Source organism: Schistocerca gregaria, chromosome X (genome assembly GCF_023897955.1).
Source record: "Schistocerca gregaria isolate iqSchGreg1 chromosome X, iqSchGreg1.2, whole genome shotgun sequence".
Classification (NCBI taxonomy): Eukaryota; Metazoa; Arthropoda; class Insecta; order Orthoptera; family Acrididae; genus Schistocerca; species Schistocerca gregaria.
In genome coordinates this window covers 20,733,343-20,750,411 of record NC_064931.1, presented here as the reverse complement: position 1 = coordinate 20,750,411, position 17,069 = coordinate 20,733,343, and the positions used below count along the sequence as shown (strand labels likewise).

The 17,069-nt window shown below is 37.7% G+C and overlaps 1 protein-coding gene across 18 annotated transcripts in view; it reads left to right on the top strand.

Moving 5' to 3' along the window:
• LOC126297395 (muscle calcium channel subunit alpha-1-like) overlaps positions 1 to 17,069 on the top strand; it is a 1,224,415-nt gene that overhangs the window by 1,020,567 nt on the left and 186,779 nt on the right. For all 18 annotated transcript variants that reach the window (XM_049988154.1, XM_049988156.1, XM_049988157.1 and 15 more), the window contains 2 exons: positions 16,520 to 16,572; positions 16,776 to 16,922. In XM_049988154.1, coding sequence (XP_049844111.1) covers positions 16,520 to 16,572; positions 16,776 to 16,922 — 200 coding nt within the window. The remainder of the gene's footprint in view (positions 1 to 16,519; positions 16,573 to 16,775; positions 16,923 to 17,069) is intronic.

The following is a 17,069-nucleotide window of genomic DNA, read 5'->3' as shown; positions in this document are numbered from 1 at the left end:
CAATGTCAGAAGTGAAGTTGCATGTCGTGCAGCCTATTGTGCACAGTTTGAGTTGTAACATGACGTCTTGTGGCTACACAAAAAGCATTATTCAACATGGTGGTGTTGCTGCCAGGGCTCCTCCAATCTATAATCCATAGGTAGCAGTTATTCACTGCAGTAGTACCCCTGTGGGGCCTGAACAAGGCATTTCATAGACAGTTCCTGTCTCTCAGTGTCTCCTCCATGTCTAAACAACTCTGAGATGCCTGGACACTTCCCTTGTTGAGAGCCCTTCCTGGCACAAAGTAACAATCCAGACCCAATCTAACCACAGTATTAACCATCTAGGCAGGATTGAACTACAGACAACACAAGCCATATACCTTCTTCCTGGAGGAATGACTAGAACTGATTAACTGTTGGACCCCCTCCATCTAATAAGCTCTGCTCATGCATGGTTGTTTACATCTTTGGGTGGGTTTAGTGACATCTCTGAACAGTCAAGGTGACTGTGTCTGTGATACAATATCCACAGTCAATGTCTATCGTCAGGAGTTCTTGGAACTGGGGTGATGCAGTACTTTTTTGATGTGTATATGATTTGGGTATGGTTGATGAAATTCCTGATAAATGTACTACAAATGTTGGGTATAGGAGATGGCCACTGCATGTCTTCTACGACATATTGGACACGGTGGCAATAAATGTATTGGTCATCTACAAAATTGTACCGGAGAAGAAAATGGAAGGAAGAAGTTCATACTCCAGCTGGTGAATTAACTTAATAGAACAAAAGAGCAGTAAGAACAGAGAAAAAGAGGAAAGGGGACCAAAATCATGTAGAAAGTGGGAGGAGTGCCAAATCAGCCTCTGCAAAGGCAACAAGACCAGTGACAACTGTGTAAAGTGCTACAAAGCTGTGTGTAGAAAGTGTGCACACTAAGCAGAAATCATGTGTGCTAACTGAATGTAGCAGATTCCACTGACGAGTAGAAGTTCCAACAAAGCCAATGCAGAATACATATAAGTGTAATATGGACCATATATACTTAATGTGTCTAGAAGATTGTAATGTATGAATGTCCAATGTTTATGAAACTTGTTAGCAATCATAGGTTGGTTGTAATGAGTAAGTAATATATTAATTAGCATGTTAAATAATTATTATTATAATTCACAAAAAGGTATGGATTAGCATACACTGAAGTAAAATTCTTGTTGAAGTCAAATATGAAGATATTGTATGCAGGGTCAAAGTGACCCCTTTTTACCATTTTAGGAATGTTGGAAACTCTGCTGTTCTTGTGTTAAGTAATATGCAGTTGTTGAAGCTAACCATTACTTGTGTGCAACTCTGGGTGTGCCTCTTGCACTTTATTTCTATTAGGTTTACTCAGCATTCTGGATTTTATTTTAGTGGTCTTTATAATTCACAAACATTTCATAGGATTCAAATGAACCCCAAAAACCTTACAATACAAAACTTGAAGTAGTAATATAAGAATGGACAGTTAGTGAGAACAGATGCCCTCACAGTGAAAGGAGTCTGGTAAGAAATTTTTCTTGAACAGTTCTATTTCAAATTGTGAAAGAAATTAAAAAAATATGTTTTTGATTATGATAACAAATTTATATGATAAAAAAGACCTTCAAGGATTAGATGACAGGCTGCTATCAGAAAAGAACTTGTAACTGTGTTCATTTTATCATTGCTTAAACCCAAGAAACTTGCCTGAACTACACAATACTCTTCATCCTTACAAGGTTGTTGGCAATGTGCAATGAACTGATGGTTTTTGCATTTAAGTAATATGAATGCAAGACAAAAATTAATGATATAAACGGTCGGCTAGAGAAAAAGTTAAGTTTAGCAGTATCTTTTATGATTTGCTAATGTTTGAACTTATTAAAGCAGAAGTCATTCCCATTAACACCTAACCAGAATTTTCACTTTCATTATCAGAACTATCACCATATGGTCTCAGCATCATAAGGGAAAACTAAATTGCTATAATCATGAAGGACCTGCTTGTCAAGAGTAAATAGCACATTTGTTGACCATATGTTTGTGTAAATAACTTGGACGTCCATTCTGTTTGGAATTATGTGTATGGGTTGAGAACACAAAAATGTAAGAAACAAAGGTCAGTAGATGTATATCGTATTATAACCCTACTGTCATTAAAAAGGAAACTCAGTATTCCAAAATTCCTTTTATGGTTCAATAGACTTCACTCAAATAATCTGTTAATCTCTGTCTTCTCATACACACAAGGTATGGTTAGGAAAAGGAAAAATACTTAATTGAAGAATACATTAAAAAGTTAGAAACCAGGGAAAAATTGTTACTTCCAGTTCTTTCAACACTACTGTGAGCTTCAGGCTTTTATGGAGGAGAGAGAATCTAATGTGAAAAAGCATCATGGGTTTACAGACATTTACTTCTGTACTGGTGATTGCTGGAATACTATCAGTTCCCACAGATAAAGAGATGAGATACAGAAAGCACATTCTTCACTTTTCATTGGCACATTTGGCCTACACTTCCTCTTCAGAAATGATAATGACACTTGCCATGAAGAAGTCTTGCAAACCTTTCCTCACCTCTTCGCCAGAAGTGAGATAGACTGCCAATTGATTTCTTGAATCGCCTTATAATGGTGAAATTTATTTCTGTCTTGTACGTAGGGAAGGTAGGCTAATCATATCCTACATTATATCTTTTGTTGGTGAGATTTTCCTGTTTTGTTGCTTCTTCTGAAATGTGTATCATCAGGTTCTGAGGTTTGCAAATTAAATCACTGGCCCACTATTGAATGTCAGCTGTGTTGTGATTGAGCATTATGCAGTCTAGTAATCCCTTTGGTACTGCATGAAGCAAATATGCTCACAGTCTTTGATTTTTCTTAGCTATTTGGACATTATTGTGTCAATCATGACCAGTGATTATCTTGTACGTTGTAGGTGGTATCTTGTTTAAATATTTTGTTACGTAGAAACACTGTTCATTTCTTAACTCCTCCTATACATCAGTGAGATGAGGATTTTTTCCTTGGTTTCAGAAGATTGCTGAAGAACGCTTAAAGCAATGTATACCTTCTTATCCATTACCTAAGAGACCACTTCTCACTGTACTGTTCAGCATATGGATATGAGCATTCAAATAAATGCTGCGCCAATGAAATGGATACAGTGCACAAATCATTACGTAAGCTGGAGAAGTCTTGAGAAATATTTCATGATTTTTTAAAAGAACTATTTGTGGCTCAGCCCTATTTAAAATTATAGAAGATCATTTTTAAAAAATGCTCTCGAGCATCCTTTACTATGACCCACACAACAAGGAGGCACCAACGGAGATTTAAGTGTTTTTTGGTAGGGTACATTTTATACGTGCCTTATAAAAGATGATTTGACCTTAAATGAAACTCTGATATTATCCAAATACAATAAACAAGGGCACAGGCACTAAAAAAGTTTCAAGGTAACCTATCTACTGGGGTCTCAAAGTTTTTTGAGTACCAAGTGCATAATTTCGATGTACTATCATCGACAGTGAAGAGGAGATTATGGAAGACATTTTAAATTCATTACTCATGCTACACCATCAAATATAAAAGAAAGGTTACTGAAGATATTTTATGGAAAAGGAAGCCCATGTGCCACAATGTCTATATTACAGTGGTATATTCTTCAGAACTGATCTGAAATGGGTGTCCCCATAATAACAAATGCTTCCACAAAATAATGTCTAAAAACAGCCTTGAACACACTCTGTAATTTATGGTAGCTGTGAAGTCACCACTGAAGCATAAGAGTAACAAATAGATTATTTTCCAAATGATGTGCTGATGAGGAAAATTTTTCCAACTTGTTTCCATGTGCTTGGCATCATACTGACACCATGTTGCCTCATTAAAATAAATAAATGTAAAATATTACCACAGTAAGTGAAATCAATAGTAGTGAAGTAATGAATGAAAACTGTAGCCTCTAGAAAACCATAAATTTATACCTAGTTAGAATTCTTACACACAAAGAGCCACTGAGCCACTTGGTGCACAAGTGGCATTCTGACAATGTCAACATGCTTTTATCAAGGAAATTTGAACCCTCAGTAAACCTTAGTCTATATTTATTGAAGTATTAAATTTGGATCATTATCAAGAGAACTTCCACGTACAGTCATTCAAATGTAGCACCCCTCAATGTAGCCATGGTAGGAAATGGATAGAAACATATGAAATGATTGTGTTTGCATTTCTGGTCCAAAATGGTGTTCATAACTGAGAAATGGAATGGTTACATTGAACATTTTTAGGCGCTCTTTAATAAAAAATACAACACCCATTAATTAATTAATGTTCAATAAACAACTGTGAAAGGCAAAACCTACTTTCAGGCCAATTTATCTTCCACACACAATCCAAGTGAATTAAATTTGTCAATCTTTGTTTGACCATTCAGTATAACTATACCCAAATATAAATAATAGAATACCAAATGATAAGTGGCTTTACACACAAATAGAGACTGTTCTGCTGTGAAATTTCATTTCAGATACCTCTTATTACTTGCTGAGCTCAACAGGCTTCGCTTTTCTTTCATTCATTGATTTATTAAAATCTCGGAAGCTACAGAAATTTTCATCTATTTACTAACATTGTTTTGTATATAGCTTTTTATATTTATTCCTGTCTGTAAGAAATGTTCTGTATGCATCAATACAGACATGGTTTATTCTATCTTTCTTCCATTTGTTGTTTAAAAATCAATATTTAAGTAGTGATATGTATGAGTAGGCTACAAATTTCATTTTGTAAGATAGGAAAATTCATTTTAGTTTTCTGAAATTAAAATGAAATACAGACTAAAATTCAGAGTAAACTCGACACTGCCTTTCAGTTCTTTGTTTTGATGTTTCATTGGTGATTCTATATGAGTTGATTAGCAAACACAACAGTTCATTACACACATGGAATATTACTTGTATTGGTATGTTTCAACTGTTTCTCATGAGAGATTACGTAATGTATCATCTTTCTCTGCATGTCAAAGAGAATAATGAATGAGTCATTGGACTTCCTTTCATTTATAAATTGCAAAGTGTAATTTAGGTAGCATTTGTCAAGTCTTATTCACATGTTATTACTGCAAAAAAAAGTCCTCATAATTAATCAGCACAATTTTGCAATTTATTCGTCCATCATGAAGCAAAATTCATGCTGTCAATGCTGTCGTAATTTGTACAAAGTAAATTATACATCATAATATGGAAAACAAAATAATCTGGTACCACTGAACACAATAATAAGGCAACACTTAACATATTCTAGGTAACTGTTAAACACAATAGTAACAATAGCTATAAAAGCATACTGTACTAGTTAACATACAAATTTACAAACAACATGATTCAAAATGTAAGGTCTTCCTTTGTACAGTCAAGAAATTCCTCAACTGCATAAAATGTATCTTTTTTCATCCAGTTTTGTATGACATTCCTGAAATCATTTAAGGGGGCAGTATTTGCTTGGGAAGGTACTTCATTGGTAAGTTTAATGTCAGACTGCATTGTGCTGGCACTGCAACTCAGCTAGAGTGAGGGGTTGTGTTGGATGGCCTGTGTGAGTGGTGAAAGGCGATGGAAAGTTTGGAGGGACAGTTGGCGGTGGGTGGCTAATGAATGGGAGGGAGAGGCAGCATGTGCAAGTAATAGGAATGTGGGGCTGTAGCAGCCAGAGGGAGCTGTAAGAAGTGCATAATGATGTGAGGGAGGTAGATAGAACAGAGCAACAGGGATACTGTGAAGAAGAGAGTGTGACTGCAGGATGCGTGGAGTTAAGGTGTTGGAGTGGGGATATAGGTGGATGTGAGGGAGGACCTAGTTGAAATTGAGGCCTGGAGGATTATAGGATCTACATAATTAAGAGAATCTGGTGTTTGAGCGAAGGATCCAAATTGCGCAGGTTATGAAGTAGCCATCGAAATAAAGCATGCTGAGCTCACAAACATCTTCTGGCACAGGGTGGTCAACTCTGTTCTAAACCCCAATTTGGCAGTGGCAAATTATTCAGGTGGACATCTGGTTGGTGGTGATGCCCACATAAAATTCTGTGCAGGAATTATAGCAGGCCCTTTCTCTGATACGTCATGATAAGACTGTAACACAGCTGGAGTAGGATGTGCTTTGTGAGTGTATTAGCACAGGTCTTGCACCTGGCCTTCCATATACACACCTGGAAATGGAAAAAAGAACACATTGACACTGGTGTGTCAGACCCACCATACTTGCTCCGGACATTGCGAGAGGGCTGTACAAGCAATGATCACACGCACGGCACAGCAGACACACCAGGAACCCCGGTGTTGGCCGTCGAATGGCGCTAGCTGCGCAGCATTTGTGCACCGCCGCCGTCAGTATCAGCCAGTTTGCTGTGGCATACGGAGCTCCATCGCAGTCTTTAACACTGGTAGCATGCCGCGACAGCGTGGACGTGAACCGTATGTGCAGTTGACGGACTTTGAGCGAGGGCATATAGTGGGCATGCGAGAGGCCAGGTGGACGTACCGCCGAATTGCTCAACACGTGGGGCGTGAGGTCTCCACAGAACATCGATGTTGTCGCCAGTGGTCGGCGGAAGGTGCACGTGCCCGTCGACCTGGGACCGGACCGCAGCGACGCACTGATGCACGCCAAGACCGTAGGATCCTATGCAGTGACGTAGGGGACCGTACCACCACTTCCCAGCAAATTAGGGACACGGTTGCTCCTGAGGTATCGGCGAGGACCATTCACAACCGTCTCCATGAAGCTGGGCTACGGTCCCGCACACCGTTAGGCCGTCTTCCGCTCACGCCCCAACATCGTGCAGCTCGCCTCCAGTGGTGTCGCGACAGGCGTGAATGGAGGGACAAATGGAGATGTGTCGTCTTCAGCGATGAGATTCGCTTCTGCTTTGGTGCCAATGATGGTCGTATGCGTGTTTGGCACCGTGCAGGTGAGCGCCACAATCAGGACTGCATATGACCGAGGCACACAGGGCCAACACCTGGCATCATGCTGTGGGGAGCGATCTCCTACACTGGCCATACACCTCTGGTGATCGTCGAGGGGACACTGAATAGTGCACGGTACATCCAAACCATCATCGAACCCTCGTTCTACCATTTTTAGACCAGCAAGTAAACTTGCTGTTCCAACAGGACAATGCACGTCCGCATGTATCACGTGCCACCCAACGTGCTCTAGAAGGTGTAAGTCAACTACCCTGGCCAGCAAGATCTCCCGATCTGTCCCCCATTGAGCATGTTTGGGACTGGATGAAGCGTCGTCTCACGCAGTCTGCATGTCCAGCACGAATGCTGGTCCAACTGAGGCGCCAGGTGGAAATGGCATGGCAAGCCGTTCTACAGGACTACATCCAGCATCTCTACGATCGTCTCCATGGGAGAATAGCAGCCTGCATTGCTGCAAAAGGTGGATATACACTGTACTAGTGCCGACATTGTGCATGCTCTGTTGCCTGTGTCTATGTGCCTGTGGTTCTGTCAGTGTGATCATGTGATGTATCTGACCCCAGGAATGTGTAAATAAAGTTTCCCCTTCCTGGGACAATGAATTCACGGTGTTCTTATTTCAATTTCCAGGAGTGTATATTTGACCCATGTGGCAAATGGTTGTGAAAAAATGTGACATGAAGGTGGACTAGGTTATTGTGTACGTAAGGGGATGGCGGTGTATCGCTTTGCGAATTGTGCCAAGGATTGTGGATAGAATGTTTCTCATTTCTGGGAACGATAAGTAGTCAAATCATGACTAAGGATATGATTCAGTTGTTCCAGTCTGGAATGGTATTGAATGATGATGGAGGTGCTTCATAGTGTGACATGGATAAAAGTTAGGGTGTAGCCATCAGAGAGATGGAGGTCAACATACATGGAGGAGACTCATTTGGCTGAGGAGGATCAGGGGAGACATGAGAGAAGTATAGAGACTATGGGGCAATGATTTGCCTCCTCAGGACTGATTAAAAACACCAAAGAAGTGACATTAACAGCTGTCCACTGCAGTCAACAGCTGTAACACAGTGATAAACAAGTTTGTATAGAATAGTGTCTAGTTACAATACTTATGTGCAACTTCTAGGTTCATTGCTTTTCTTGACAAATAGAGCAGTGGGAATCTACAGCTCATAAGATAAAGAGAACTGATTGTCACTGCAACAAAATACAGTATATACAGTTTCCAACACAGAACATGGAAAACAAATTAATTTAACTTAAGAAAAAGAAAGAAAGAAAGAAAGAAAGAAAGAAAGAAAAAGATACATGAACAGATATGTGTTCAGTATTGCCACAAGTTGTGCTATATGCTGCATAGGTAGCAGTTAATGTCACTGTAGTGTGTGTTATGGGTTGTCAGCTCAAATGTGAATCATACTATTATATGTTGTTAAATGTTTTTCTGTTCCTGGAGGTTCTTGAAATTTCAAATTTTTGCAATGTTTGCTCATTTTGGAATTTTCAATATTTGTATGAATAGCTACACTCTGCGTCCAGGACTTCAGTTCTGTTCTGGTGTACACTCGTGTTTATAATAAAACATGCTTTCAGTGCTAAGTGTTGTTCTTGATTGATGTCCCTGCTTTCACATTTGGACTTCATTCTGGTTAAAATATGACACTATTTCTGACAACTTTAAATATTATCATACCCATGACCTGTCAATTGGAGAACTGACCTGAGGCATTCAGTCATTCATTTATTTGTATTACCAGCAACGGTTTGAGTTATTTTAATCACAGACCATAATTGTATACAGCATAACAGTGGTGTAGGCAGGAGGAATAAGTAAAAGATGTTGTTGTGATACAGAGAGTCTGGCAAAATGTAATTAATTTTGGAGAAAAAATTTAGAGATGTTGAATCTTTCACTCAGAGCCTCTATTGTTGTTACTATTTTTCATAAATTAATTAAAAAGAAACTGGCACACATTTACACAAATAATTTCATGTCATTCTAATTGTGTGCAAAACTCCCATAAAATAAACTAGATTAAATTTTTATGAAAGGTTAACAAAATAACAGCGATTTCATACAGTCTGATTATATTCATTCATTGTATGTATCAGACAGCTTAAGTATGTTGAAGATAAGAAGTGTAGTTGACTGGTTGGTTGATCTGGCGGAGGGGACCAAACAGTGAGATCATTGGTCCCATTGGATTAGGGAAGGATGGGGAAGGAAATTGTCCATGCCCTTTCAAAGGAACCATCCCAGCATTTGCCTGAAAAAATTTAGGGAAAACCTAAATCAGGACGGCCAGATGCGGGTTTTAACCATCGTCATCCTGAATGCGAGTTCAGTGTGGTAACTACTGGAGCACGTGGCTCAGTGAGAAGTGTAGTGTGATCACCCTTATTTACAAGGTGATTCATTTAAATTTTTCAACTCAGATATTTCCTAGTCCATTTAAGATGCTATAATAGTCCTTACTAAAATGATGTCGCCTGTTTTTGTAGCTATATTAATTTCAGAGATATCTTGCTTTTTCCAATGGAACTATAGTAATTTATGCTATTTATATCATTGTTCTAAGAGAGATGAATTAAATGGTGTTTCACTCTTCAAAATCTGATCACTAGTTTTGGAGTAATAGCAATGGTTACAACTGAGGATGTGTCTATTTTGAACAACTGCTGTCTGATGCAGAAATCCATATTTTTATGCAGAACTGCCATGTCAGGCTAATAGTGGTGCTCCAGCCTTACACAGCTAATGGAGTCTTACAAAAATGGAACTGGGCTGGTATACCAACTGGTAAGCAAAGGACATGGCATCTAAGGATGACTCATCAGTCAACTATTGTAACAGTTCTGTCTTCTTTTGTGCCAGAATCATGATGGAAAGATGCTCATCAAAAACTGCATGGATTTGTACAATATGGAATTGAAATATAAAGATTGTTAAATAAGAACTTTGCATCATGAGCTTGATGTCATGATACACACTTACACAGCCAAATTATATCAGCAACAGCAACAAAATGACAAGAGAATGTTGTCATAAACAGTTTCATAAAATTCCATGCATGTCATCAAGTGTTCAAAATGTCCATTATCTGCTGAAATATACATTTGCATTTGTTGGTGCCTGAAGAGATTCCATTGATATCATTGCACATGTTACAACAAGGCAATGTTTTAAATCCTCTAGAGTCTATACTTCATTTTTGAGTTTACTGCAGAGAAAAAAAGTGCAGTAGTGTCAAGTCAGGTGAATGTGCAGGCTAACTGATTATGATTTCACATGTTCTTCTCTAGTAACCATGAAACTCCTTGTGAACCCTTTTCTAGCTACAAGTGAGTACTGAGCCAGCACCCATTGTGCTGTTCTCACATATATCTTCACGTTTCAAGTGGCATGTGGATTTCTTCAATGAAGTAAGGACCAATCACACATACTCCAACAATTATGCACCAAACAGTCTCACACTGCTGCATCTGTTGTTCAGCCTGCTTCAACCAGTGGAGATTATCTGCAGCCCAATAACATATATTATATACATTCAGCTCTCTGTGATGTGTAAAGGTGGCTTCATCAGTGAGGAGAATTCTTTGAAGAAAGAATATTTTACCCTGATGTTGCATCAAATCCTGAGCAGCAGAAGTCCATGCATATTCTGCAATCCCAGTGGTTAAACTGATAATGAGTGTCACATGACACGGATGGAACCTTTTTGCATGTAAAATGTGAACAATACTGGGACGACTTATTCCAGAGGCACTCACAATTTCCCTGGAACTAATAAGTGGACTATGTGCATCAGCTGCCATAACATCTATTTCACTTGCTGTGCTCATACCAGTCTTGTTCCTTACGCTCTTCACAGTATTCCAATGCCCTTTCAGTAACAATTTTTTGTACATTTGCTGAATTGACCTTCTTGTTGGGCACAGTGTCAGAATATTTTTGTGGATACAAGTCAGATGTTCTCTTCATGTTCCTTGTCAATTCTCTAGGAAGGAATAGAATATCTCATTTCTCGTACTTTGCAAGATACATTTATTTTTTCAACCTAACCAGCATGTGACACACATGATCTATGTATACAGTTATCATGGTGGTGCAACTCTCTGTCTCTTCCTTATCTGACCTGACTTATTTTCTTATTAGGTATGAAATTTTGAATGTCTGCAAAAGACAACAATCAATTTCATGTTCAGAACAGAAAAATACTGAATTAACAAATTATCGGATTCTGAAGAGTTTAATACCTTTCAATTCATCTGTTTTAGAACTACAATACTAGCAGCAAAAATTACTATAGATCCATTTTAAAAAACAAAATTGATATTATTATGTCTGAATTAATATAGTTATGAAAAAAGACACTCTGTTGTTTGATGAGGATTTTCATGCAATTCATCTGGGAGAAAACAGAATTAAGATAGCTGAAGGTCCTAGAAATATTTGAGGTGAACAACTTAAGTGAACCTTTCTGCACATTATCTCCTGGGGTTAACTGCCTCGAATTAGTGTGCACTTACCCTTTTTTTATATTTCTCATCTTGTGTACTGATTGTACCATCCCTGCCAGCAGACACTGTGACAGAGGCAGATAAACTGGCAGGAGTATTGCAGCCAGATAATGTCAACTACCTGCCACAATATTTCAGTTGACAACCATTTAACCATCTTCAGGTGAGTTTTTTTCAATGGAGGGTGCTAGTTCATGTCACTACCTTTATACGAAAAGTTGGTGCGAAGACGCAAGCCCAGAGGCAGTCGCTAAATGAGTGACCTTTGTAAAGTTACACACTGTCTTCAGATACTAATCCATCTATGACATCCAGGTGCATACATAATGTTATATTACATGAGCACACTCTGTCTGAATTTGCATTCACTGAGTTAAAATTCAGATGTTAAAATTAATGAAATTAAATGTCGCTAGGTGTGTCATTGGTTATAAAGTGTTTTCTTTTTGAAGAAATTAAAGAAATCACTGGGTCCCACACATTATCCAGTTGAAAACCTCCACCAAAAGTAATAACACATTTTGATAAATGCATTTCTACTGATTAATTAATAACTGAATCCAAGAAAAATCTTGTCGAGATGAAGATTTCTGTGGCAGGGTAATCCATGGAATGTCCTGGGGAGATAGATGCTGCACTATAGCTGACTTACTGGAATGTGAAAGGTACTTGTGGTACTCATGTTCAATGCATCTTTCTCACACTGTGTTGTCTGACCAATGTTGTCTTTGCCACACTGACAAGGTATTCTGTAGATCCCAGCATTCCACAATCCAAGATTGTTTTGTTGATCTGAGATGAGCACAAATCTTTGTAGGTTGGTGAAAAATTACTTTGACATTATGTTTTCTTAAGATTCGGCGTAATTTTGATGAAATATTGCCAATTTATAGGAGGAACACCAAACTGCACCTTCTCCTGTTGCTCTTGTAGTTGTTCATATTTCTTATTCCTTAAAGCTGTGCTGATCTGATGTGGAGAATGTAAAGAATGCCCCAATGGGCTATTCACTTCCATCTGACCCAAATGTCCAGAAATAGCAGACAACTGCCCATCTCCACTTCCATCGATCTTATAATTCGTGATGGCTGTTTTCAACTCGATAAGGCATGGGACCCAGTGATTTATTTAATGCTTTCAAAAAGAAAACATTTTATGATCAATGACACATCTAATGACATTTAATTTTTACATCTGAATTTTAATTCACTGAGCACGAATTCTGACAGAGCACACTCATGTAGTATCACATTACGAATGTGCCTACATGTGGAGTAGTATTCAAAGAGAGTGCATAGCTCGCTAGAGGCTGCTCGTGTAACAGCTGCCTTTGCACAGGCGTCTTCATACCTATTTTTGGTATTAATGTAGTGACATGAAGTAGCTACCTCCCATGAAAAACACTCACCTGAAGATGACTGAATGGTTGTCATCTAAAATATTGTGAGAGGAAGTCAACACTATCCGCTTTGAATTCCAAAGCTTCATGGAATACTCTTTACACTGGGAAAATTTTAAGAATCACAGCAGTGGAGTGGTGGAAATGTGTCACAGAGGGCACATGGATCTTGTAGTATGGGTAGACACACTGATGAAAGTGTTTATTTGCTGGTAGCATTAATAGGAGCAGGCAGTGCTCACACTGGCTCAGCCACCACAGACCTCATGCTGAGTATTGTTGTCTTGTTCTTAGTTGTTATATGACTGTGTCATCCGCATGCTAAGTTTATTGCCGTGCACTTCTCTGCGTGGGTTCAGATGGGCTGCTTCCCGTAGATTGACTCACACGGTGAGTTCACTTCTGCTGCCTGGTTTGTTATTGAGCCACTGACAGCCTGTACAACACCCTTGCTGACAATGTAAAGAGGCACCATTGTCACACCTGTGCAGATACTAAACTCATCTTATGAGATAATGAAGTGTAATATGTTGTTAGGTGACAGTTTTCCAGTTTTATTATGTATCTACACAAAATTATTTCCAGAATTATAAATTGGGGAGAATGTTTCTTGAATTTTACAAAATCTCTCTTACTATTAGTAAAACACTTACACAGTATAATGCACAGCTACATTGGTTGTAGCAGTTATTGACTGTCTTGTTCTACAGTGCTATGATTAGCATGAATGCATACTAATGTACCTTTGATGTATACTATAATGATTAATCTAGTTTTCCTTTAGTAGTGTTTTTCAAACAACAAATAAGAATTATAGGTTATAAACCTCAGTGAAAATCCAGTGATAAATTACTAGCAGAGTGAACGGGCTAGTACAAACATATGAAAACACAGATTGTTGGATTAAACCAGTTTTTTCAGAAAGTCTGTGGGTGTATGTCAGAAATTCTATTTCTGGTCTTCCATCACAATGGAAGGAAAGTTGTGATGTACATTTTTTTGTAATACCTTGGAGTGGGAAATATGAGTTCAAAAACGTGCAGTATCAGGTTCTATGGCATGTAAGAGTTCAGGCATTATTTGAGAAGGTGTTATATGAAAAATATTGAAATGCATTGAAAAGTTTAAATGAAGCAGCTCTCCTACTCCACCCAGTATAAAAGGGAAAGCAGTGTACCATTAGGAGGAGGGAAAAAGAAAGGAAAGATATGTCAAACAGTACAGAAGCAAAGGAGTCCTCTGAAAGCATACAGCAAATATGTGAACTTTTTTGGGGAAGGGGGTTAAGAAAAGTGTTTTTTATATATACTGATATGGCAGGTCCTGCAAATGGTGCAATTTCACATTTGATAGTGAATAAGAAGCATGTGTAGTTATAGAGTAAGAAGTTGTTGTGGTCAGTGGTATGGGAATGTGTTCCTTGTGTTGACGATTTTTATTCCTACTGGAGAACATATACTGTGGGCAAACCTCCTTTCATTTGTGGTTAGATATATCCTATGCATACACTCAATTAGAAAGAGTGAATATGATTTCAGGTAAGTGGTTTGATAGCAGTTGCTAAAGCGAGATAAAGAGAAAGTGAAAATAAATACCGATTGCGTAAATCAATTTTAAAGTAGTCCAGAGTGTGTAGATATTGCAGTTTCACTATATTTGTAATGCATGATGATTTTATGACAGTGGAGAGAAAGAAAGTCAGTCTTTACAGAATCCTTAAATAATTAATGTATGTTGCTATCATACAGATACCTCTGTGTGACAAGATCTACTCTTTAAAAAGATTTGACATATTAGGTGAAAATATAGTCAGTAATAAGGAAGTAGGCAATCCTTTCAGAGACACTGAGAAATGAAGTGAATTAGGGTCAGCTACAGCAAAACCATGAACAGGGAAATTGTTATATAAAAGGGTATAATGTGAATTGTCACAGACCAAGTGCCATGTGGTGGTGATAGATTGCTGACATGGTCAACTAAATGGATAATGGAGAATAAGATGATATTTAAGGACAGTTTTTGTTTTGCATTACAACTAGAATATTGTGATTCTCCAGGAAGGGAGCAATTCCTGTGGGGCCACTGTAGTTGGTGGCAGTTGTATATTCAGAGAGTGTGTGTTTCTGAATTTTAACTTTAGTTAGATAGTAGGGGTACTGGTAGTGAACAAGAGCTAACAACCTCTATAAAAAGAACAAATATCCACATTGAATCAGGGATTGTGTGAATGTGTTGAAAGTCCTTTTGTACGTTCAGAACTGGTTTGCTTCACAACTAGTCCAAATTCCTACTTTCCCCTTCCTTGAGTTAACCTCTATTTACATTTCATACTGTACACTTTCACTTTGCAGTTTGTATTCTCCCACATCTTATCTATCCCAATATGTCCCAGTATTCTTTCGTGTAACACTGGCAGCGTCCCTCATAACCACCCCTCCCCCCCCCCCCCCTTTTCCTATACCTTCATATAAGAGTTTCTTGCAATTCTTCCACAGTTATTTCACTCAAGTTATTTTAAACTTCCTCTTTCATTTTTCCCAGTCTTCCTACACCTGGAATTTCCTCACCCCCCTCATTCAGTCTACATATCATGTGTCACAAAAAATCAGTTATTTTGGACCTGAAAACACTTTATTGCTGTTTTTAAAGAACAAAAATAAACATGTAAAAACTAAATTAACTGAGTTATATTCATCATCTGCAACTTCAAGTGTAAGGTAAATAGCAGGCGTTGTGCCTTTTCTTGAATACTTATTACTCTGGATTTTTGAAAGTTCTTATTACTCCAAGCAAATTACTAATCATGCACTGATAATATGTTATCATGTTAAGTGGATTATTTTTCTGTTAAAAGAGTCAAAATTTACATTTTCTTTTTCCTTTTTATTAAATATGGCATTTCATCCATTCTTATGATATATAATGAATAATCATTATGTACTTAGAAAATTGGCATTGTTGCCACAGCAACCATAATCACCACCACTGCTAGCACAATAGATTACTCTTACTGCAATAACAGGCAAATATGTATGCAAAAGACAACCACAAAGGATAAAGACTTAAATCTTAGTGCTATGGTACTGATTCTTTTAATGTGGTGGAAGGTGTCATTTGTTAACTGCCCACTTCTGTTCTGCACTAGCGTTTTAACATGACCCCAATTATGCACATGCAAAATATTCTCTGACCTTATTCACTGGTTTGTTAGAATTTACATCCCTCGCTGACACCATCTTACTACAGTGTGAACAAGTTATCAAACAGAATTCAGGAGAACATTTTTTTTTAAAGTGCACCATTTTCATAATTTTGTGTGATGTTTATATGCCCCCGTGTTTTTTTAACCTTCAAATTATGAAATATTTGTAAGTTCAAAGCCAGTTCCAATGACAGAAATAACAAAAGTTCTATAGTTTCATTTTTACTTTTATGCATAATTTTAAATAGGTGTAGTCTCCAAAAGTTTGTTACACATTTTAGCTTCATGAATTACCTTTATTTTTACAATATCTGAAAAAGAAATGTATCATACATGCATCACATAATTACTGTCAATAAATAACCTGACATGATACTGATTCTGAATTCCAGGGTAAATTCTTTTCATGCACAGATGGCTCAAAGATGACCAAGGATGAATGTCAGTGAGTATTTTCACCACAGAATACATTACAGATCATCATAAATGTGGCATTATATTCTGATTTTAAATGTATTTAAGGTGTTAATTGGTTTAGTTCTTTCATTTTGTTTGTAAATATGAAAATTAAATTTTATATTTCTTCTGTTTTTTTTCCTCGTGACTTTTTTTTGTGTGACTTTCTTTATTTTTCTTTTCTGCATACAGAGGCACATTCTTAGTTTTTGAAGATGGTGACATTAATCAACCAAAAGTGGAAACCAGGGAGTGGGAAAGAAATCGGTTTCATTTTGATGATGTTGCTAAAGCCATGCTCACACTTTTTACTGTATCTACATTTGAAGGTTGGCCTGGGTAAGTACGGAAGTAATTTGTTAATCTAGAAATTAGTTTATTTGTCCTGATGTTGGAAAATAATAGGACCAAAAGTGTGTGTATTTCTATATGTCACCATTTATCGTAATGGTTGATGTTAAATTACCCACTAAGACAATGAACAAC